Source organism: Mustelus asterias, chromosome 4 (assembly GCF_964213995.1).
Source record: "Mustelus asterias chromosome 4, sMusAst1.hap1.1, whole genome shotgun sequence".
Lineage (NCBI taxonomy): Eukaryota > Metazoa > Chordata > Chondrichthyes > Carcharhiniformes > Triakidae > Mustelus > Mustelus asterias.
This window is the reverse complement of record NC_135804.1, coordinates 19,505,654-19,528,558: the sequence shown is the minus strand read 5'-3', so window position 1 is coordinate 19,528,558 and position 22,905 is coordinate 19,505,654. Positions and strand designations below refer to the sequence as shown.

Sequence of the window (22,905 nt, the reverse complement as noted above, 5' to 3'; positions counted from 1 at the left end):
TGTAGCCCAGAGGAGATGGAGGCAAGATTGAAGCTGGAGATACCTATTGAAGATGGGAAAGGTAGATAAAAAAGGAGAAAACAATACGGGAAAAAGCAGGATGCTGTGAAGCATGGCACAGTACAAAATGGATGAGAGAGATAGGAGCAGAATCCATCCATATAAGTAAATAAAGCAGCTTAGCTAAATTAATTGCAAGACCATGAAAAATAACCTTTAGCAGGGAGCAGAATACATCCATACGAGGAAATAGCCAGAGCAGCATAGGTAGATCAACCCTTGACCATGACAGAGAACCAGTAGCAGTGACCTAGGTCAAGGACCCTGATTAGAATCAGACAGTCACATGGTATGACTATGACTCACAAGGAGAAGTGTAGGGAAAAGACAGCAGGTGGTAAGGGCGGAAGCCTTAAAATATCACAAAAGCAGACGTTCTGGAACAAACCACAAGTGACAGGAAAAACCACAGAGACTAGAGGGCCACAACCTGAGTTTGACATAATTTGCAACACGGAAAAAAAGGGATGGACTGACATTCGATTACATGATCTATTTTGAAGTAGTATGTATGTTTCAATTGTGATGCAATAATGCACATAGTGCTTTGATCTGTAAACGACAGAGTGTTTCTGAGCTTGATGTGAAAGGCCTCTCCCGCATACACGTGGTAAAAGCTTGAATTAATTCACCTTGTTATGCTCCACTCCGGTGTGAAGGCTCGATCTTTATTCAATCCTCCAAGATCTTTTCAAAGCAGTTGTATTGACATGCCTATTGGTGCATGTGGACTGGGTCACGGACACTGTGTCAATTGTTGAATACTGAGGCACTTTCCTAAAGACATTTTAAAAAAAGAGGGACATGGGGGCCTGAATGTTTTCCTGGGTAGAGGAGAATATCTCTCAGTTCTTAAGGATCTTCAGTATTCGGACAATTCCACACCCCTTGGCAGCAAGCAGATGCCTTAGCCAATCACCCAACATTTGGGTGTAATTAAAATAATGGGCCAGGGTTTTTTTGGGCCTGGCACTGAGTGTCTTCCCCCTGTCAGATGCGATGGACCATTTAAATGGCCGTTTACTTGAGCAGGACTGAAATATCCCACCGAGGCAGAGGGGCTGTAAAATCCTGGCCATGGAGCTACTACAGCACAGTAGGAGCCCACTCGGTCCATCGAACCCTTGCTAACTCGCTGCAGAGCAACCGAGTCAGTCTGCTCTGTCTTTGTCACCCTGCAAGTTTATTTTCCTCAAGAACCTCTCCCATTTTCTTCAGAAATCAGTAATTGGCACCACTTTCACCACTCTAAATGCAGGGAGTTCCAGGTCACTGCCACTCACTGTATAAAAATCCTTCTTCCTCACATCCCCCTTCATCATTTGCCCTAAACCTTAAAAAAGCGTCCCTCTGGTCCTTGTGCCAATGGGATAATGTAGCTACTGAGAACAGCTTTTCTTATTTGAACCTGTAATCATCTGATACACCTCCATCAAATCTCCCCTTAATCACCTTTGCTCCAGAGAGAACAACCTCAGCTTTAGTGGTGGCACAGTGGTTAGCACTGCTGCCTCTCAGTACCAGAGACCCGGGTTCAATTCTGGCCTCAGGTCACTGGCTGTGTGGGGTTTGCACGTTCTCCCGGTGCCTGCATGGGTTTTCTCTGGGAGCTCCGATTTCCTCCCACACTCAAATATCATAGAATAGAATCACAGAATCCCTACAGTGCAGGAGGAAGCCATTTGGCCCATTGAGCCTGCTCCGACAGCATTGCCACCCAGGCCCTATCCTCATAACCTCATGGATTTACCCTAATAATCCATGTATTTACCTTGATAATCCCCCTGACATTAAGGTCAATTCACCCTGGCCAATCCACCTAACCTGCACATCTTTGGAATGTGGGAGGAAACCAGAGCACCCGGAGGAAACCCACGCAGACACGGGGAGAATGTACGAACTCCACACAGACAGTCACCCGAGGCCGGAATCGAACCCGGGTCTCTGGTGCTGTGAGGTGAATTGACCATGCTAAATTGTCCCTTAGTGTTAGGGAGATTAGCAGGATAAATACATGGGGTTACGGAGATGGGGCTTGGGTGGGATTGTTGTCGGTGCCAGCTCGAAGTGCTGAATGGCCTCCTTCTGCACTGTGGGGATTCTTTGATTCTTCAACCCAATCCCCCTGATTCTGAAAATGTTATGATGTGGAGATGCTGGCGCTGGACTGGGGTGAACACAGTAAGAAGTCTCACAACATCAGGTTAAAGTCCAGCAGGTTTATTTGGTAGCAAATACCATTGGCTACCAAATAAACCTGTTGGACTTTAACCTGGTGTTGTGAGACTTCTTACTCTGAAAATGTTGGCAGAGTCAGCTGTGGGCAGAGCTTCAGCAGAAATATTCCATTTCATCGCGTGGCTCTCCTTTCTGAGATTATAGCTGCATTTTCTCAAAAAAGTGATTGCCGCACCATTTTGTGTTTGCAAACACATTGCATTAGAATACATGACCACTCCATTTGTGTGCTGAAAATTATACGTGGCTGGGCTGATTGCAACTTCAGTTCTTTGCAAGAGGAAAGGTGCTGGCAGATTCACCCTCCAGCTAGCAGAATTCACTGAGTGATGAACTGTCCACCCACTGATCCCAAGATATGAATTGGGTTTTATGAGATAGCTCAGCTTGGCGAGCAGTGATTGGGAAGTGAAGTAATATGTCTTGTAATCTGATGCAGCAGAAAAACAATGCAAACATGTGTGCGCAATGTCAGATAAACGATTTAGGGATTGCATACTTTTGAATCTGTTTTCTCCCTCCTGGGGACTGTGCACTGCCAATTAAAATGATGAACCCGATCGTAATTGGTGATGACACTGCCTATTTATCACGGGCAGGTACTGAAACCTTCTGCCTGTCTTCAAAGACGGCGCTGTTACGCAAATTAGGTATTGATGTAGTTACTGTTGCTATGCAACAGATATTTTGGGACAGTCACCTTTTGTTTCACTGGTCAATGTGACTTAGTAACAATCTTTCACGCGAATGGCAGAGAAGCCCTATCATAAAGGCGAGAAACAGGAAAAAGAATGGATAAATTGAAGGAAACCATTATCAACCAGAGAGACAGGGCAGCATTAAGGACTGGGCTTAATACAGGCCGTCTTCACAGGAACCATGGTGGCCAGGCCGCACTGGAAATACCCCACATCAGCCTTCCAGCCATGGGAGAACTCTCTTTGATGAAGTTGTAAGGTAAAGGGTCTGATGCAGGATTCACGGCCATTGGTGGCTGGATGTCAATTAACTCCATTCATGAACCAATTGGTACCAATAATCCATGACCCATTGCAATTTTGTGGTGCCTCATTGCTTTAATGGAACCCCACAGCTTTCCCATACCCTCAGAAGGCTGCATTGCAAACCCCAGGGGCGCGATCTTAACCGCTGTTCACGCCACACTCCCGCTGCAGTGAGGTCAGAGATTTTGGCGGCCAGCCAAATCTCCATTCACTGTGGCGGGGTGGGAAAATCCCACCGGAGTGAACGGTGGTAAGATTCCGGCCATGGGTTTGCGAGAAGCCTCCAAGGGGCGATGGGTGAGCTGGGAGATTCGCTCGTTGTCAGGTCCTCTGTGTCTGAAATCGGGAAGAGGGTGTTACTGGGAAAGCCACCTCTGCCTGTGCCTCTGACATCTCTGTCTCCCCTCTCCCATGACCTCACCCTGCAACCCCCAACCCACCCTCACTCACTCTTGGCCGAGGGTGCAGGACATCCCTGGGCACCAGGTGGGTGCTGGTGGTGATGATGGTGAGTAGCTGCCAGCTTCTGATTGGCCTGCAGCTCCCAGTAGGGACCTCAATTGTAGGAGGAGGCCTGAATGTGGTCACTTAAGTACTAAAAGGGGGCTTGATACTGTCGGGCCTCCCCTACAGAACTGACATGGCTTTCAATGAACAAAGAAAGGTATAGCACAGGAACAGGCCCTTTAGCCCTTCAAGCTTGTGCCGATCATAGTGCCCTGACTAAAACAAACACCTTCTGCCCTTAGTCTGTATCCCTCTATTCCCTCCCTATTCATGGACCCATCCAGATGCCTCTTAAATGTTGCTAATGTGCCTGCTTCCACTATCTCCTCCGGAAGCGGGTTCCAGGCACCCACCACTCTCTGCGTGAAAGACTTCCCCCACACATCTCCCTTAAACTTTCCCCCTCTCACCTTGAACCTGTGGCTCTTTGTAATTTCCTACCAGTTCTCCCACTGAGACCACTGTCAGCCTCACGAACATTTGCCACAGCAACCTCTGCAAGACATGCCGGATCATCGACATGAATGCCACCATCTCACGTGAGAACACCACCTACTAGGTACACCGTACCTACTCTTGCAACTCTGCCAACATTGTCTGCCTGATACGCTGCAGGAAAGGATGTCCCGAGGCATGGCACATTGGGGAAACCATGCAGACGCTACAACAACGGATGAATGAACACCGCTCGACAATCACCAGGCAAGACTGTTCTCTTCCTGTGGGGGAGCACTTCAGCGGTCACGGGCATTCGGCCTCTGATCTCTGGGTAAGCGTTCTCCAAGGCGGCCTTCACGACACACGACAGCGGAGAGTCGCTGAGCAGAAACTGATAGCTAAGTTCCGTACACATGAGGACGGCCTCAAGCGGGATCTTGGGTTCATGTCACACTATCGGTAACCCCCACAGCTTGCCTGGACTTGCAGAATCTCACTGGCTGTCCTGTCTGGAGACAATGCACATTTATTTAACCTGTGCCTAATGCTCTCTCCACTCACATTGTCTGTATCTTTAAGACCTGATTAGCTGTAAAGATTCGCATTCTAATCAGTATTCTGTAACTTGAGTTTGTGTCTCTGTGTGCCTTGTTTATGAGCAGATTTCCACTCCATCTGATGAAGGAGCAGCGCTCCGAAAGCTAATGGCATTTGCTACCAAATAAACCTGTTCGACTTTAACCTGGTGTTGTTAAAACTCTTACTGAGCCTCACGAAATCCAGCCCAAAGAGGCTTTACTTCACCACTGCCTAAAGATGATCCAGTGACTCCTTACAAAATTTGTGTCCAAGTGTTCTAGAATAAGTGGGTATTATCATAGGTTCAACGGTCAACTCGTACCAAGAATGAAATTGCTGACTCAGGTTGATTTCCCTGTGGAATAAAGGAAGACGCAATGGAATTAGTGTGCAGTATAAATAACCAAGCAATGATGTTTGAAATGTTGCCACATTTAAGGTGGTATCGTGAACAGGATGAGGTCATTATTACCGGTTAATTTGACAATCAAATGATAATGTGAACTTAAGAGCAAGTATTGAGGAGTGGATGGGTAATATATTTTTAGAATCAGTACATTGTTTTGCTTGAACTGTGAGCTGAAATTCTCCCTTCCATTCATGACCATAGTAACCTGCTCAGCTTGGATTCCTAAAATCTGCTCCAACGCAAGTTCAATTCTGCTGACACAAGCTTTCATCGTAAATTGTTGATTAAAAGATTAGTTAATATTTGCTTGTGGTGATGGGGCCTTATCGCGCACATGTGTTCTTTATGAATAGGAGAACTGTCTTGCTTGTCTATTTGTACGATCTTTCTGGTTTCTTGTTTAGACTTAGGTTCTGCGAACTCTAAATGAGAATCCATAGAGCTCATACATAAAATACATGGATTTAGGCTATCAGCCAGTATAATATAATAAGCAGCACAATAATACGTTCAGATTTTATTGGTAGCATCAAACTCTTGGCACCCGTGCTTGAATATTGCATGTGGAATTGTTTAATTATTACCACTCGTTTATCAAAGCAGCTTTCAATTAGTTTGGCCATTGCCTCATCCACTTTAGCTTGCAAGCTAAATGATTGCACTCACTAGATTCAAGGTCGCGCCTGCTGCTGAAGTATCTCCTGATTCAAGACAATGCATGCTTAAGAGCTTTTGCCAATAAAATGCTTTGAAGAACTTTGCTATATTCCTGTAAGTGTGAATACCCGCCATGTGAAATGTGTGACCAGAAAAATAGTGGAAAGGAAAGTAGACTGACTATTTTGTACACTACAGTTCATCATTGCGATCTAGAAAAGACCAAAGGCCTGAGATTTGTAAAGGAATTCTCATTAGTGTCAATCGCATTGCATTTCTGGACTCCAGAAAGATGTCAAATGCAATTTTCGGCAATGCAGAATGAATGCAACTTGAAATGGGCATTAGCAGGACATAATAAATGAGTTATTGAACAACACGCTTTTGAAGGATTAATCTCTTTGGAGTCAATACCCAAGGAAAATAAAGTTCTGACAAACACTTGGTGAATGTTTAGCATTAAAATTGGTTGCCAATTCTTCAATATATTTAAAACTCCTTTCCAAATTGCTACACTTATAATCTTAATAAATCCTTGAAATCCTAGCTGCCGGAGGGAGCACAACTTAATCTGACGAAAATTGTGTACTGAGCACACTTGTAATAATTATTCTGTCACAATAAACAAAAGGAAGGTCAATGGATTTGAATCACTGAGTGTAGGCAATTGAAATACTATTATGGGAAAGAAAACAATTTAGATTGCCTTGTGCCTTTAGCACTGATTTATCATCATGTGGAACAATTAAGGATTTGACTAATCCATTGATATTCTGCTTTAATGAAAGCACTTCTGGCGTTTCCCAATTTAAGATGGACAGAAATAAAATAGTAAGAGACATCCAACGTTGCTCATACCCGTGTAACCATTTTGAGCCCAGCGACCTTAATTGTGGTGGGGAGCAGATGGAATTTATTCCGACACTCCTGTTGCAGTGTCAGTGTCATCACAGGACTCCCAAACCTTCTTGTGAGAACGTTTTTTTAAAAAGTCCTGCTGGTTTCTGCTGCCCATTCAAACAAGGCAATCAATTTGCCCGGAGATTGTTTGGATGGAAAAACTGGCCTTTTAAATATCCAGACCTCTCCATCCTCGTGGCCCCGGCAATGTTTGAAGCCAAACAGTGGCCACTGCTAATGGTGTGAATGCAGAAAATGGGTTGCATGACTTATTTGTCTCATTTCACTCTTGTGACTGATCATGATATGCGATAGAGCTCATGAAAAATGCTGAGCCTTGGTAGATTCAAGTTCCACATGAGATTTTGTCCTCTTTAAGAAACCCACCTTGAAAACATCCTCGCTTACCTCAGGAATTTCAAAGTCCAATCTCTGAGACGAAGTAACATAGACTCTGAAAAATATTAGTGCAGTAGAAATAATAAATGGATGGATAGAAAAAATTGGAATGTTATATTAGCTCTGGGTACGTTTGTGTTCTATTATTTATTGGGGACATTGGTATTGTGTAGCTTTTCAATATTTAATGCAAAATTGTGACATTTCAGGCCTTATCTGACAATGTTTTAAATTATTTTCCAGGTAATAACTGACAGGCAAGATGGCATAAAGTTTCAACTTCACGGTAAGGGCGTTGAGGAGGAACCAAAGGGTGTTTTCAGAATCAATGATAATTCTGGAGAAATCATTGTGACCCGTTCACTGGATCGTGAGGATTTGGATATGTATATTGTAAGTATTACACATGCTGTACGTATTCCTTGTAAAATTGGACCCCTGCTACCCGCTGTACATAATCAAAACTGCAAATTGATCCCGTTCACTGCAAGGGTTTAATACATAATGGTTGATATCATAAATTATATCTTATAACTTCAACTGCAAAAGGAGTTTAGAAGAGGAACTGCTTAACTGTAATTTATAGGCTAGAAGAAGCTCCTGTGAGCAGTATTTGCAGTTTGACAGTCACCTACTAAAATTCAACATAGGTGGCACGGTGGTTAGCATTGCTACCTCACTGTGCCAGGAGGTTAGTAAACAGCATGAGAGCGCGTGTTATTGGGGGTAATATACTGGCATGGATTGAGAACTGGTTATTGGACAGAAAGCAGGGAATAGAAATAAAAGGGTCATTCTCAGTCTGGTCATCTGTGGATACCACAAGAATCAGTACTTGGGCCCAACTGTTCTCAATCTATATCAATGAGTTGGATATGAAAGCTTAAATGCAATATTTCCAAGTTTGCTGATGACCATAACTTGGTGGGTTTGTGAGTTGTGAGGAGGGTGCAAGGAAGTTTGAAGAGGATTCAGGTAAGCTAAATGAGTGGGCAAGAACATAGCAGATGGAATATAATGTAGAAAAATGTGAAGTTATCCATTTAGTAGGAGGAACAGAAATGCAGAGTATTCCTCAGATGGTGAGAGTTTGGGATGTGTTGATGTCCAAAGGGATCAAGGTTGTCTTTGTACATGAATCACTGAAAGTCAAAATGCAGATGTAGCAAGCAAGTTGCAAATGGCATATTGGCCTTCACTGCAAGAGGATCTGAGTACAGAGGTTTAAAAGAAAAGTCCTGCTGCAATTGGATAGAGCCTTGGTGAGACCGCGGCTGGACTATTATGTATACTTTTGGTCACCTTACCTAAGGAAGGATATATTTGCAAAAGAGGGAGTGCCATGAAGGTTCACTAGATCTCCGGGACGATGGCACTGACCTATGAGAAGAGATTAAGAAAATTGGGCCTGTATTCTCCAGAATTTAGAAGAATGAGAGGTGACCTCATTTAAGCATACCAAATTCTTACAGGGCTGGACAGGGTGGATGCAGGAAGGATGTTTCCTGTGGCTGGAGTGTATCTAGAACCAGGTGACACAGTCTCAGAATAAGAGGTCAGCCATTTAGGACTAAGATTAGTAAGAACTTCTTCACTCAGAGGGTTGTGAATCTTTGGAATTCTTCACCTCACAGGTTCAGTCACTGAGTATATTCAAGGTGGAGATCAATAGGTTTTTAGATATTAAAGATGCAGAGGGCTATGGGGATACTGCGGGAAAATAGTGCTGAAATAGAAGATCAGCCATGATCTAGTTGACTGGCAGAGCAGGTTCAAGGGGCCGAATGGCCTACTCCAGCTACTATTTCCTAAGTTCATAAACCATACACTATTCTGACTTGGAATTATATAACTGTTCCTTCATTGTTGCTATGTCAAAATCCAGGAACTCCCTCCCTAACAGCCATGTGGGTGTACCTTCATCACATGGATTGCAGCGACTCAAAAAGGCAGCTCATCACCACCATCTCAAAGGCAATTAGGAATGGGCAATAAATGCTGGTCCTGCCAGTGATGGCCACATCCTGTGAAATAATTAAAAATAAGATAACATTGAAACTGAAGAATGTAGATTGGGGGCAGATGTTTGAGGGCAAATCAACATCTGGCATGTGGGAGGCTTTCAAGTGTAAGTTGATAGGGATTCAGGACCGGCACATTCCTGGAAGGATGAAGGATAAGTATGGCAAGTTTTGGGAACCTTGGATAATGAGAGATATTGTGAGCCTAGTCGAAGAGAAAAAAGAAGCATTTGTCAAAGCTAAGAGGCTGGGAACACATGAAGCAAGTGTGGAATACAAGGAAAGTAGAAAGAAACTTAAGCAAGGAGTAAGAAGGGCTAAAAGGGGTCATGAAAAAGCATTGGCCAGCAGGATAAAGGAAAATCCCAAGACTTTTTATACATATATAAAGAGCAAGAGGGTAGCCAGGGAGAGGGTTGGCCCACTCAAGGACAAGGGAGGATATCTATGCGCGGAGCCAGAGGAAATGGGCAAGGTGTTAAATGAGTACTTTGTGTCAGTATTCACCAAAGAGAAGGATTTGGTGGATGATGAGTCTGGGAAAGGATGTGTAGATAGTTTGAGTCATGTTGAGATCAAAAAGGAAGTGGTATTGCAGTTCTTGAGAAACATTAAAGTAGACAGGTCCCCAGGGCCTGATGGGATATAACCCAGAATACTGAGAGAGGCAAGGGAGGAAATTGCTGGGGCCTTGAGAGAAATCTTTGAATCCTCACTGGCTACAGGGACGGTAAGAGTTTTAACAACACCAGGTTAAAGTCCAACAGGTTTATTTGGTAGCAAATGCCATTAGCTTTCGAAAGCTAATGGCATTTGCTACCAAATAAACCTGTTGGACTTTAACCTGGTGTTGTTAAAACTCTTACTGTGTTTACCCCAGTCCAACGCTGGCATCTCCACATCATGACTACAGGGCCGGTTCCAGAGGATTGGAGAATAGCCAATGTTGTTCCTTTGTTTAAGAAGGATAGCAAGAATAATCCAGGTAATTACTGGCTGGTGAGCCTTACATCAGTAGTAGGGAAATTATTGGAGAGGATTCTTCGAGACAGGATTTATTCCCTCTTGGAAATAAGTGGATGTATTAGTGAGAGGCAACATAGTTTTGTGAAGGGGAGGTTGTGTCTCACAAACATGATCGTGTTTTTCGAGGAAGTGACAAAGATGATTGATGAGAGTAGGGCAGTGGATGTTGTCTACATGGACTTCAGTAAGGCCTTTGACCAGGTCCCTCATGGCAGACTTGTGCAGAAGGTGAAGTCGCATGGGATCAGAGGTGAGCTAGCAAGGTGGATACAAAACTGGCTCGGTCAAAGAAGACAGAGGGTAGCAGTGGAAGGGTGTGTTTCGGAATGGAGGGTTGTGACAAGTGGCGTTCCTCAGGGATCAGTGCTGGGACCGTTGCTGTTTGTAATATATATAAATGATTTGGAGGAAAATGTAACTGGATTGATTCGTAAGTTTGTGGACGACACAAAGGTTGGTGGATTTACGGATAGCGATGAAGACCACCAGAGGATACAGCAGGAAACAGATCAGTTGGAGACTTGGGCGGAGAGATAGCAGATGGAGTTTAATCCAGACAAATGTGAGGTAACGCATTTTGGAAGGCCTAATACAGATAGGAAATATACAGTAAATGGCAGAACCCTTAAGAGTATTGATATGCAAAGGGATCTGGGTGTACAGATACACAGGTCACTGAAAGTGGCAATGCAGGTGGAGAAGGTAGTCAAGAAGGCATACGGCATGCTTGCCTTCATCGGCCGGGGTATTGAGTTTAAAAATTGGCAAGTCATGTTGCAGCTTTATAGAACCTTAGTTAGGCTGCATTTGGAATATAGTGTTCAATTCTGGCCGCCACACTACCAGAAGAATGTGGAGGCTTTGGAGAGGGTACAGAAAAGATTTACCAGGATGTTGCCTGGTATGGAGGGCATTAGCTATGAGGAGAGGTTGGAGAAACTTGGTTTGTTCTCACTGGAGTGACGGAGGTTGAGGGGAGACCTGATAGAAGCCTACAAGATTATGAGAGGCATGGACAGAGTGGATAGTCAGAAGCTTTTTCCCAGGGTGGAAGAGTCAATTACTAGGGGGCATAGGTTTAAGCTGTGAGAGGCAAGGTTTAAAGGAGATGTATGAGGCAGATTTTTACACACTGAGTAGTGGGTGCCTGGAACTCGTTGCCGGGGGAGGTAGTGGAAGCGGACACGGTAGTGACTTTTAAGGGGTGTCTTGACAAGTACATGAATAGGATGGGAATAGAGGGATATGGTCCCCGGAAGGGTAGGGGGTTTTAGTTAAGTCGGGCAGCATGGTCGGTGCAGGCTTGGAGGGCCGAAGGGCCTGTTCCTGTGCTGTAATTTTCTTTGTTCTTTGAAGTATAGATGCTCCCTATATCAGTCCAAGGGTGAAATTTTGTAATAATTTATTTTATCACATTTTTGATAAGCTCTTTCCCCCTTAAGCACATGTCAATCCAGGTCCCACTCACTTTCTCCCCACATCCCCTCGCAAGGTCTCTACTTTTTAAAAAAGAAAATATTCTGGTAAATATCACCTTTTTTGAAACATTTTCATTCCTTGCCTCACCATTTATGGTCTGGTCCTCTCTCCCTCTCCCCTCAGCTGTTCTGTAATGTATACCTGTATCCCTAAGTAGCTTTTCATTTTGATGGGAACCAGTGAGACACGTCATTCTGATCATAGAATCATAGAAACCCTACAGTGCAGAAGGAGGCCATTCGGCCCATCGAGTCTGCACCGACCACAATCCCACCCAGGCCCTACCCCCACATGATGACTGAGTATAGTTTTGTACTCAGCCACTAGGTACCTTCCCGGGTTTATACAGCTCTAATTTACTTTGTGGCTGGTACAAAACGCTGTCACTGACCGCGACGAATGGAAGCATGTATCTTTTCAAAAATATGGCATTTTAAATGTGAAATATTCAGGAATCTGACAGATAACACGACCACTGGAGATCTGTTTTGATATCTGTTATGTCTCAATTTGAGAGACAACTTGAAAGTAATCAATCTTGTCTTGACAGCATTGGCTTGGATTTATTTTAACAACTTCTAAATGTGGGCTTAATGCATTGGTGAATGCCATTGTCCAACTCCCCCCAGCGTAATAAAATTGACACATTTGATCTTAGCGTTTCCAGCACAATTCTATTGAAACGATTATCGAGCATTCACATGAGAGTGAACTGCAGCACTTAAAACAGTAGGGTGCCGACCATGTGACGTTACTATCAAGTAGAAGGATTGCTGTCAACCCACATGCAGCAAAAGCCAGTTTATAGATTACTATTCCTTTGATTCTCATTGCTGATTGCAGTTGTAAGTAAACACGACTGTTTTAGCAGTTAACTGTTTATGCTGAATGCAGAACATGACATGACATTTCAAGCTAGTGCGTTGGAAGATGGATAATCTAATGATGCAACAACTGAAACTGCCAGAAATAAACAATAAGTTAGACAGCATTCATAGAATCATACAATCATAGAATCCATACAGTGCAGAAGGAGGCCATTTGGCCCATCGAGTCAACCACAATCCCACCCACGCCAGGCCCTAGAATCAATTTAGCATGGCCAATCAACCTAACCTGCACATCTGTGAGAGCACGGGCAGAATGTGAAAATTCTACATAGACGGTGACCCGAGGCCGGAATTGAACCCGGGTCCCTGGTGCTGTGAGGCAGCACTGCTAACCACCATGCCGCCCATTTTCTCTTGTTGAAAGAAAAGCAGATATTGCCCCAGATCTTCTGGTCTCCGGATGGACGTACGCAGGAGGATGCACGAGGAGACCCCCGCTGGAAGGGACAATGCAAGGACTCCCAGGGAATTGTCGGGGAAGTTTCAACCTCTGATGGGCAATTTCCTTTGTGCAAACTCCGCACAGACAAGTGACCCAAGCTGGGAATCGAACCTGGGTCCCTGGCGCTGAGACAGCAGTGCTAACCACTGTGCCACCGTGCCGCCCAACTGGAAAATGTTCGAAATATAAGGGATTTGAAGCAAGTGCGGATGTTGGGGAAGTACAGAAAGGATATGCGGGGAAAGGCCTGAGATAGAGTGGAAGACAGGAGAGATTAAATTACAAAATGATTACTGTGGAAGGTAAAAGGAGAAGTGACGTGACTAGTAAAGAAACAAAAATTAAAATATTGCGGTTCTTGGAAATCTGAAGCAAGAACAGGAGCTGTGGGAAATAATGAGGGAAGGTAGTCTCTGTGGAGAGAGAAACCAAGGTAATGTTTCACATCGACAAAGGGTCACTTCTCTCTCTGGGTGCACTTTGACTTGCAGCGTTTGACCTGCAGCATTTATTTCAGAAACAGGAGGAGGTGTCAACGGGAGATGGTGGATGAACTTGTTGAATTCAGCATTGAGGACAGAAGGCTGCAAAGTACATGAATTGAATGATGATGTGCACTTTGAGCTGACATTGACTTTGTTGGAACAATGTAGGAGATAGGGGTCAGAGTGGAGGGGAGAATTATGATGACAGGAGACTGAAAGCTTGGCTACGCTTGCAGAGTGAACAGAGGTGTTCTGCAAAGCAATCGTCCGATCTGCATTTCCTAAAGACAGAGGGGACTGCAGCATGGGCAACAAATACGCTACACTAAATGTAGAGGAAGTATCATCTGGGGCTCTTGGTGGCAGGACGGGAAGAGGTAATAGTTCACTGTGGCATCTCCTGCGCTAGTACCAGATGGTGCTGTGGAGAAGGGGAGGGGTGTTGGGGGCAATTGAGGAATGGACCAAATGTCGCAGAGAGGACAATCACATCAGGATGCTGAGAATAGAGCAGCAGATGCATGTGTTGGTGACTTGAGTGTGGAAGCTGATGGGTTGCAAGGCAAAACCAATGGTGGTTATGGGAGGGAGAGAAAGGAGTGAGAACAGAAGTGGAGGGAAGAAACAGACAAGGTTGCAGATTCTGTTCTGAAGGGAATCTGCAGTTGAGGATATAAAAAGAAATATTGGAAGCGCTGGCCTTGAAGAATTTACTTGCACTTTCAATTTAATACATTGTATTAATTGGTCACAAAGCAGATTCATCTAAATTGAGGAGATCAAATATAGATTACCAGCTTTGCAAGCTGTTCAGTTGCAAGCATGGCCAAACTTTTTTAGTCTGCCATTTTAATTCACTGTCTGAATTCCCTGTCCTCGGCCTCCCGTGCTGTTCTACTGAAGCTCAACTTCAGCTTGTACCTTTGTTCATTGGACCCAAGCCAGATGGTGAAGTGTCAAACACAGACACAGATTTTTTCCCTGATCTCTGCCTCCTAATAGCTAACCCAGCACCGTCTTAAAAACTGAGTTCAACAATTTCACAAAACTTCTCCATCCACTTTCTAAGATTTCAGTTGCAGGAGATGATTTGGATATTCTCATTAACACCTCCTTTCGACTCATCTCTTGCTTTTCTCTGTGTACCATTACCATCCCCTGAAGCTTTACACCATCAACCCTTCTGTCATTTAATCATAGAATCCCTACAGTGCAGAAGGAAGCCATTCAGCCCATCAAGAACAATCCCTCCCAGGCCCTATCCCTGCAACCCCATATATTTACCCTGCTAATTCCCCTGACACTAATGGGCAATTTATCATGGCCAATCCACTGAACCCGCACACCTTTGGACTGTGAGAGGAAACTAGAGCACCTGCAGGAAGCCCACACAGACACGGGGAGAATGTGCAAATGCCACACAGACAGTGACCCAAGATGGGAATCAAACCCGGGTCCCTGTGAGGCAGCAGTGCTAACCACTGTGCCGCCCTAATCTCTCCTGCCTTCCATTCAATCATAGACCTCCCCTTTGTTTATTTTCCCCCACCTCTCCAATCCATTTTTCATTGTAATATCTGTCAATTTCTCCTGGTTTGATGAAAGGTCATCAACCTCGGCATCGATGGATGTAATATCTTGTGGGTTCTGTGGCCATGTTTTGAATATGGCCCTTTACCATGTGGCAAAAAGTGTGCACTCAAAAACTGTCTATCCTGCAATGCACCCAGCACAGGGATTTATTCTCTTTGTGTGAGCAGAACTGAGCAAGAACAGGGAACTCTGCCAGTGCTTATTTGCATGAAAGGCTGTGTTGAAATATACAATTTACATTTTAATTCCAGTTCCCTGATTTCTCTCTCCAATCCAGCAGAAACATTTATGTTTTTGTGACAATGGCCTCAAAGAGCCACCCCAGAGTTGAGGTGGCTCATTGTTGAGAAGACTGTAATTGCCATTTGTCCTTCTGCCTTTCACAGTCAAAATGATATGTCTCAGGATAATTAGGTTCAGACCTGTCAAAAATCAGACAGGATTACATATCTGTACTTTATTTTTATAAACTATTTTTTAAAAGTCCATGTCAGGCATCGCGCACCAGCAAAGCAGCAACACACATGTAGCATCAAGAGGACCACAATGCACATTCGCTATAGGAAAACCTTACTCCTGGAACACAATGATTTTATTTGTTCCAGGGATTGCAGCAACATTTTTCTGCCCAGCTGTAGTTCTCTTTCTGCAGCTTCTTACCACTGCCACGCTGCAACTCTAGCTCCATTTTGTTTCTCAACCTGCTCATCAATAGGGTGGCACGGTGGCACAGTGGTTAGCACTGCTATCTCACAGCACCAGGGACCCGAGTTCGATTCCCGGCTTGGGTCACTGTCTGTGTGGAGTTTGCACGTTCTCCCTGGGTCTGTGTGGGTTTCCTTCGGGTGCTCCAGTTTCCTCCCACAGTCCAAAGATGTGTGGGTTATGTTGATTGGCCATGCTAAGTTGCCTCTTAGTGTCAGGGGGATTAGCAGGATAAATTTGTGGGATTACGGGGATAGGGCCTGGGTGGGATTGTGGTCGGTGCAGGCTCGATGAGCCAAATGGCCTCCTTCTGCACTGTAGGGATTCTATGATTCTATGGATTCTATGACAACTTGTCTGCTGCCTTGTTCTCATCACCTTGCTAGAGGGATGGAGTTTGAAAATAGGGAAGTTGTGTTGCAGCTGTATAAGGTGCGGATGAGGCCACGCCTGGGGTACTGTGTACAGTTTTGGTCTCTTTACTTGAGAAAGGATATACTGGCACTGGAGGGGGTGCAGAGAAGATTCACTAGGTTGATTCCGGAGTTGAGTGGGTTGGCATATGAGGAGAGACTGAGTAGACTGGGACTATACTCATTGGAATTCAGAAGAATGAGGGGAGATCTTATAGAAACATATAAAATTATGAAGGGAATAGATAAGATTGAATTGAATCTTGTTGAATCTTTTTGCCTTGCACTCATCAGGACAGATGCAAAAGGTACAACAATTTATGCTGTGTGACAAAAGGGTCCTGATTTTTTAAAATTCATTCTCGGCATGTGGGTATCACTGGCTAAGCTAACATTTATTGCCCATCTCTGATTGCCCTTGAGAAGGTGATTGCAAGTTACCTCTTTGAACTGTTGTGGTCCATGTGGGATGGGTACACCCACAGTGCTGTTAGGAAGGGAGTTCCAGGATTGTTATCCAGCGACAGTCAAGGAATGGCAACATATTTCCAAGTCAGGATGCTATGTAGCTTAGACTGGAACTTGCAGGTGGTAATGTTCCCATGCAGCTGCTGCATTTATCCTTCTCGGTGGTGGAGGTTGCAGGTTTGGTCGGTGCCGTTGAAGGAGCATTGGTGAGTTGCTGCAATACATCTGGTAGATGGCACGTAGTGCCGCTGTGCCTCCATGATGGAGGGAGTGAATGTTTAAGGTGGTGGATGGGATGCCAGCCAAGAGGGGAGCTTTTTTTTGGATGTTGATAAGCTTCGTGAATGTTTTGTGAGTGGCACCCATCCAGGTAAACGGAGACTATTCCATCACTTGTGCCTTTCTTTGGCATTCTTGTGTCTGTCCTGATGAGTGCAAGATGAAAAACTTCGACAGCATGACTAATTTTTTCAACAATGCTCAAGTTTTATATCACAAGTGATGAGCTACTTCTTGATCCATTATCCATCCCCTTTACCTCATGCCCAAGGTCTGCTCAGCACCATTTACAGCAGACACGAGGTGTTGCTGCAGCACAGCGACTGATGAAAGTAGACTTTGCATTTCGCTATCATGACTCAGCCTAATGGTGACAGGCAATCTTAAATGACAGACAGCCGTGGGACAGAAACTTGCAAGCATCTGGCTGCGAGTCAGGCCTTCTGTTACATGTATAAATGCCCTGATTTACATTACACTTTAATGTAATTTTGTTTGACTAAATTGACATAATTAATCTAATACCCAGTGTACTGACTGGAGTTGATGTGGACTGTTGGAATTAAACTGACTCTGGCCCAAAATTTACTGGAAACGTAATAATCAATTTATGGCAAATGATGTTATCAGTGTTTTAAAAAAAACAATTTGGGGTGAGGAAGAGACATTTGGGCTGGATTTTATGCCATCGTCCCCGTCCCCCCGTCCCCCGCTTCCCGAGTTGACAGGTGACGGGGTTGCTGTAATATGGGCACTGTGTGCTGGGCACATTCCCAGTGCCTACCCACCCACCCCTGTCAAACTTTTATCAGCAATAGCAGAGGCGCCAGGTGGCCCATGTGCCAATGGGCCAATTGAGCCCCTTAGGTGGTCACTCAGCATTTTGGATTTGCACTGATTGGGTGAAATTTTCCGGCAATTCCCGCAGTGCAATTTTCTGGTCCCGCTAACGGTGAACCCCTGCCGTGGGTTCCCCAACGGTGGGGTGGGGAGGGGTACAAAGATGGGAAACCCTGTTGACAGTGGAGGGACCAGAAGAAAATCCTGCCCATTATAGTAACTAAACTCACCACAGAAAGCTAGAGCTGCTATTTTATGGTGTAAGGGCCCTCTTTATGGCCCAATGTGCTCTTTACCCTTGGTGACCCAGAATGGAACTATTGAAACTCTGCACTCTCATTTCTTACAGGACAGTAATTTATCCCAAAAGCTACTTTGTGATAAAATTTACAATATGTCTTTACTTTTTCGTTCTCTCTATTATTTTCTCCCTCTTCATCCAATCTTTCTTTCCCTTGCTGTTTCTCTTATTTTATCTAATTAACTCTAATCCACTCTTTTTGGGGTGGCCCGGTGGTACAGTGCCTCACAGCACTAGGGACCCAGGTTCAATTCCTGGCTTGGGTCACTGCCTATGCACTGTCTGCACGTTCTCCCTGTATCTGTGTGGGGTTCATCCGGGTGCTCCTGTTTCCTACTGCAGTCTGAAAGACATGCTGGTTTGGTGCATTGGCCAAGCTAAATTCTCCCTCAGTGTACCCGAACAGACGCCGGAGTGTGGTGACTGGGGGATTTTCACAGTAACTTCATTGCAGTGTTAATGTAAGCCTACTTGTGACACTAATAAATAAGTAAACATGTAAAATTTCCATCTTTCATTTTGTTTCTTTCTCTATCTCTACATTTCACTGGAGGTAGACTATTGGGCCCATGGTTCACCCCATTGATCCCACAAGGCCTTTATCAACTTCCACTTCCTGCAATTTGTGGCATGAAAATAATTGGTCCTAATGGATTAGGAAATGAATCCCAACCCACGTTGATCACTGTGAGTTGCTGCACTCCAGTGAATTCTGAGCTTACTGTGTCATGAACATTGTTGCAACGGTCCATTAACCTTTTCATGTTGATGGATGGTTTTGCATTGTCAGTTTGACCCATGGTCACGAACACCACTACGGTCATCAATATGTCCTTATCACACGGCAGAAATGCTGCAGACTTTCCAGAAAATATTGGTGCCTCAAAATTCTAGTCAAGACAAATTGGATACCCAAATGCGGAATAGTTACATCGGGACAACATGAAAATCCAGCAAAATTCTATTTCTCACCTCATTTCCCACTATTAATGGTAATAATGTTTTGACGTTTGTGGCTAGGCTATTAATACCCTTCTATTTTGAACCAAAAATGTCAATGTTTTTGTCTGGTTACTAAAAGTTAATTCTCACGGAAATGAAGTCGAATCACTTGGATGTCAAGATTAATTAGCACTTCACGCCAATGATTGCGAACAATACTACAAGTGCATCTGCCACTTGGAAACAATAATTTGAAGTGTTACTTTGATTGACATGTTTCTAGTATGCTTAACGCTGTTGAAAATCTTTGTTTTAATTGTAGTTAATTATAAATAATCAAGTTAATTAAAGTCAATGAATTTCATTTCCTAAGTGAACGTCCTGCAGGAGCGATGTCTGCAAATGCCAGTCAGCAAATTCAGTGTTCATTAAAACAAGGCGCTCTTAAGTTTAATTAACAGGTTAATAAATTATTTACAAACATTGGAACTTGTACTGTTGGAGAACAAAACATTTTCTGAAGAGCTCTAAATGCTCAGTAATTAAGAATACCTAGGTAAGATGGTTTCATTGCAAAATATATATTTTTCTTAATTTGATTGCAAGGCAAGAGTCAATAATATATTTAGTTTAATTAGAACATAGATTTTTCTTAAAAGGACAATGTTTTGGTGATTATTTACGCTATTCATTATGAAGTATACAAGTACGATTTGCGGATTATCTTTGTCAGATCCAGTATGGTTACAAATGAGAGGTGTTTTCATCTCGGCTTCTCAGTTAGGAAGTCAGGAGATATGTCTTTACCTGGAGAGTATAAGAGCATAAGATATAGGAGCAGAATTAGGCCATTCAGCCCATCGGGTCTGCTCCGCCATTCATGGCTGATAAGTTTCTCAACACCCATTCTCCCGCCTCGTCCCCGTAACCTTTGATTCCCAAAGTGGACAAATTCATATTTGCCCACATTATATTCCATTTGCCAGATACTTGCACACTCACTTAACTTATGGCACTTTGTACCCACCCACCGCGCCCCCCCGCCCCCATATGTCCGCTTCACAACTTACTTTTCTACCCATGTTTGTGTCATCAGCAAATTTAGCAATCATACAATTTGTCCTTTCATCCAAGTCATTTATATAACCAGATCATTTTTATAAATTGTAAAAGGTTCAGAACCCAACACCGATCCCCGTGACACATTGCTCGTGACATCTTGCCAACCAGAAGAGAAACAATTTTTGGCTACCGTCTTTCCTGTTAGTTAACCAGTCTTCCATCCATACCAATAAGTTATCCCCTGCACCATCTATTTTCCGCAATTACTTTTGATGTGGTACTCTAGCAAACGTCTGCGCGTGGTTAGAATGGGAAACTTGGTATCCCATGGAGTTGTTGAGGTAAATAGCATAGACGTATTTATGAGAATGCGAAGGAGAAAGTGGGGAACTCAAGAACAGCTTTTTCCCTGCTGCCATCAGAGTTTTGAATGGACCTTTGGACCTATCATATACTAGGCTAATCTTTCTCTACACCCTGGCTATGACTGTGATGCGCATCAATTGGACACGAGGCACGAAGCTTCGGTAAAAGAAGGCTTTTATTAACTAACAATGGAACTAACAGAACTTTAACACACTATCCCAGACTGAAGAGGTCCCGCCCGAGCAGGGGGTCTTATACCTCTCCCAGGAGGCGGAGCCCGACTGGGATGTGCCACAACAGTAACAACCACAGGTGTATCAATCCCACCCTAGCCCAACAACAACATTAGAACAATCCCACAGTGGGAACCAACGATGGTTCACCACAGACTGCAACACTATATTACTACATTACTACATTCTCCACCCCCTTCCCCACTTCAGTGCTTTCTGCACCAATGTGCCATGCTCAGTTTGCTCATCAACCCTGCAGCCCTCACTCTCAGCTGAACAAGCTGAGAGAACCTCAACCTTGTTGGACAATTCCAGAGGCTGACACCCCTGCGCCCCTCATAGCCTTCATCCTCTTACTATAAATCTTTTCTGATTTTCTTTTGCTTTCAGCTCTGACGAAGGGTCATCCAGACTCGAAACATTGGCTCCATTCTCTCTCCACAGATGCTGTCAGATCTGCTGAGATTCTCCGCATTCTCTGTTTTTGTTTCATATTCCAGCATCCGCACTATTTTGACTTTATGCTCCTGCACTTCTGCCCTGTGGGTTCCCTTACCTGCCTCACTCACAGCCGCAACCTCCTGTCTTTAATCACTCGCCAAATCAAAAGACCCAACCCTTAGTATGACTGCCTGTTGCTACAAAGCATCCAGGCAACTCTCCCCTCCCTCGTGTATCGAAGTGTCTGCAGCTCAGCCTCCAACTCGGTGAATCTGAGCCGAAGTTCCCAAGCCACAAACATTGCAGACATGTTTGCCCGGGATCACACTGGCATCCAGGAGCTCTCTCGTGCTGCATCCTCGACGCACCACCTGTCCAGCCAACCTTGATGTGTTTTAATTCATTACTTAATCATATCATATTCCCTTATTTTTGTTGCTTTTTAATAGATTTTATTAACATTTGCCATCAACTTGTACACTACATTAAACCTTAGGAATAGAATAGACTATAACCACTTACCAGCTGCTCCTTCCCCTGAAGCAGAGCAAGCACCAATTCCTCCAAAGTGAAAAAAGTCACAAAACAAAAGGAAGAAACACCTCCTTCTCCCACTCTTCAAACTCCCCCACTCACCAAACTCTTATGTATGCACTCAGTTCCTCGGCTGTACTTATTTAGCATATAGAGATTGACATTTCGTTAAGTCAACAACAAAGGCTGCCTTACTCTCCAGCGTGCGAACAGTAGAGTGGTAGGATTAGTTGCATGGGAAAAATAAATTTGGTAGAGATACTGTCATATCACGTAGCTTGAACTGTTAAAACAAAACGTATTTGTTGATACATGAGGTAAGAACAAACGGTGTGCAAATAGGCAACTGCATTGATTATTCATTGCAAAATCTGTGAGCATTAACTTCAGTTACATTCTAGTAAACTCTTAAACAGTTTTCAGAAGTTTTTTTTCTCTTGTGCCTGTTTGTGCTAATGAGAAATGCAATGTTGTACACCGTGGTGTGCAGTAATACGAGTCATACAAGAAATTAACAGCTGCCAAACTTACCCATCACTCACATTTCTTTTAATTCTATTGAGTCGGATGCTTTAATTGTTTTAGTAACTTTCATTTATTTTACCTGCCTGTATCCTTTCATGTCTGCTTTTTGCTCTCCTAATTTCCTTTATAAGTTCCCTCTTGCACATTCTAACTCCTCCGAAGGCTTCTGCATGGTTTGAGCCCTTGATGTCTGCCACTAACCTCCCTTTTTCTCCTTATTCTCGACATCCGAGGTTCACTGGACTTGTTGGTTCCACCCTTCTCCTTTATTGGAACATGTTGCCCCTGTACTCTCCCTATTTCCTTCTTGAATGCATCCCACTGTTCTGTCACATATTTACCTATAGGTATCTGCTCCCAGTCCACTCTGGGCAAATCATATCTGATCTTATTAAAATCAGCCTTCCCCCAATTTAGAACTGCTTCAGAGACTTTGGACAGAACGTGGGTGGAAAAGTAAAAACACGATCAAAACCTGCCTCCAACTGAGAATCAGAAAATACAAGATTCTGAAGGGGTTTGACAGGTTGACACTGAGTGGTTGTTTCTCTTGGATGGAGAGTCTATAACACAGGGCACGGAGTCGAGATAAGGGGTCAATCATTTAGGACTATGATCAGGAAAAATTGCTTCACTCGGAAGGTTGTGAATCTTTAAAATTCCCTCAAT

The 22,905-nt window shown here is 43.9% G+C and overlaps 1 protein-coding gene across 2 annotated transcripts in view; it reads left to right on the top strand.

Moving 5' to 3' along the window:
- Positions 1-22,905, top strand: part of cdh13 (cadherin 13, H-cadherin (heart)) — a 1,022,665-nt gene that overhangs the window by 400,149 nt on the left and 599,611 nt on the right. For both annotated transcript variants that reach the window (XM_078210633.1, XM_078210635.1), the window contains exon 5: positions 7,435-7,584. In XM_078210633.1, the coding sequence (XP_078066759.1) occupies positions 7,435-7,584 (150 nt within the window). The remainder of the gene's footprint in view (positions 1-7,434; positions 7,585-22,905) is intronic.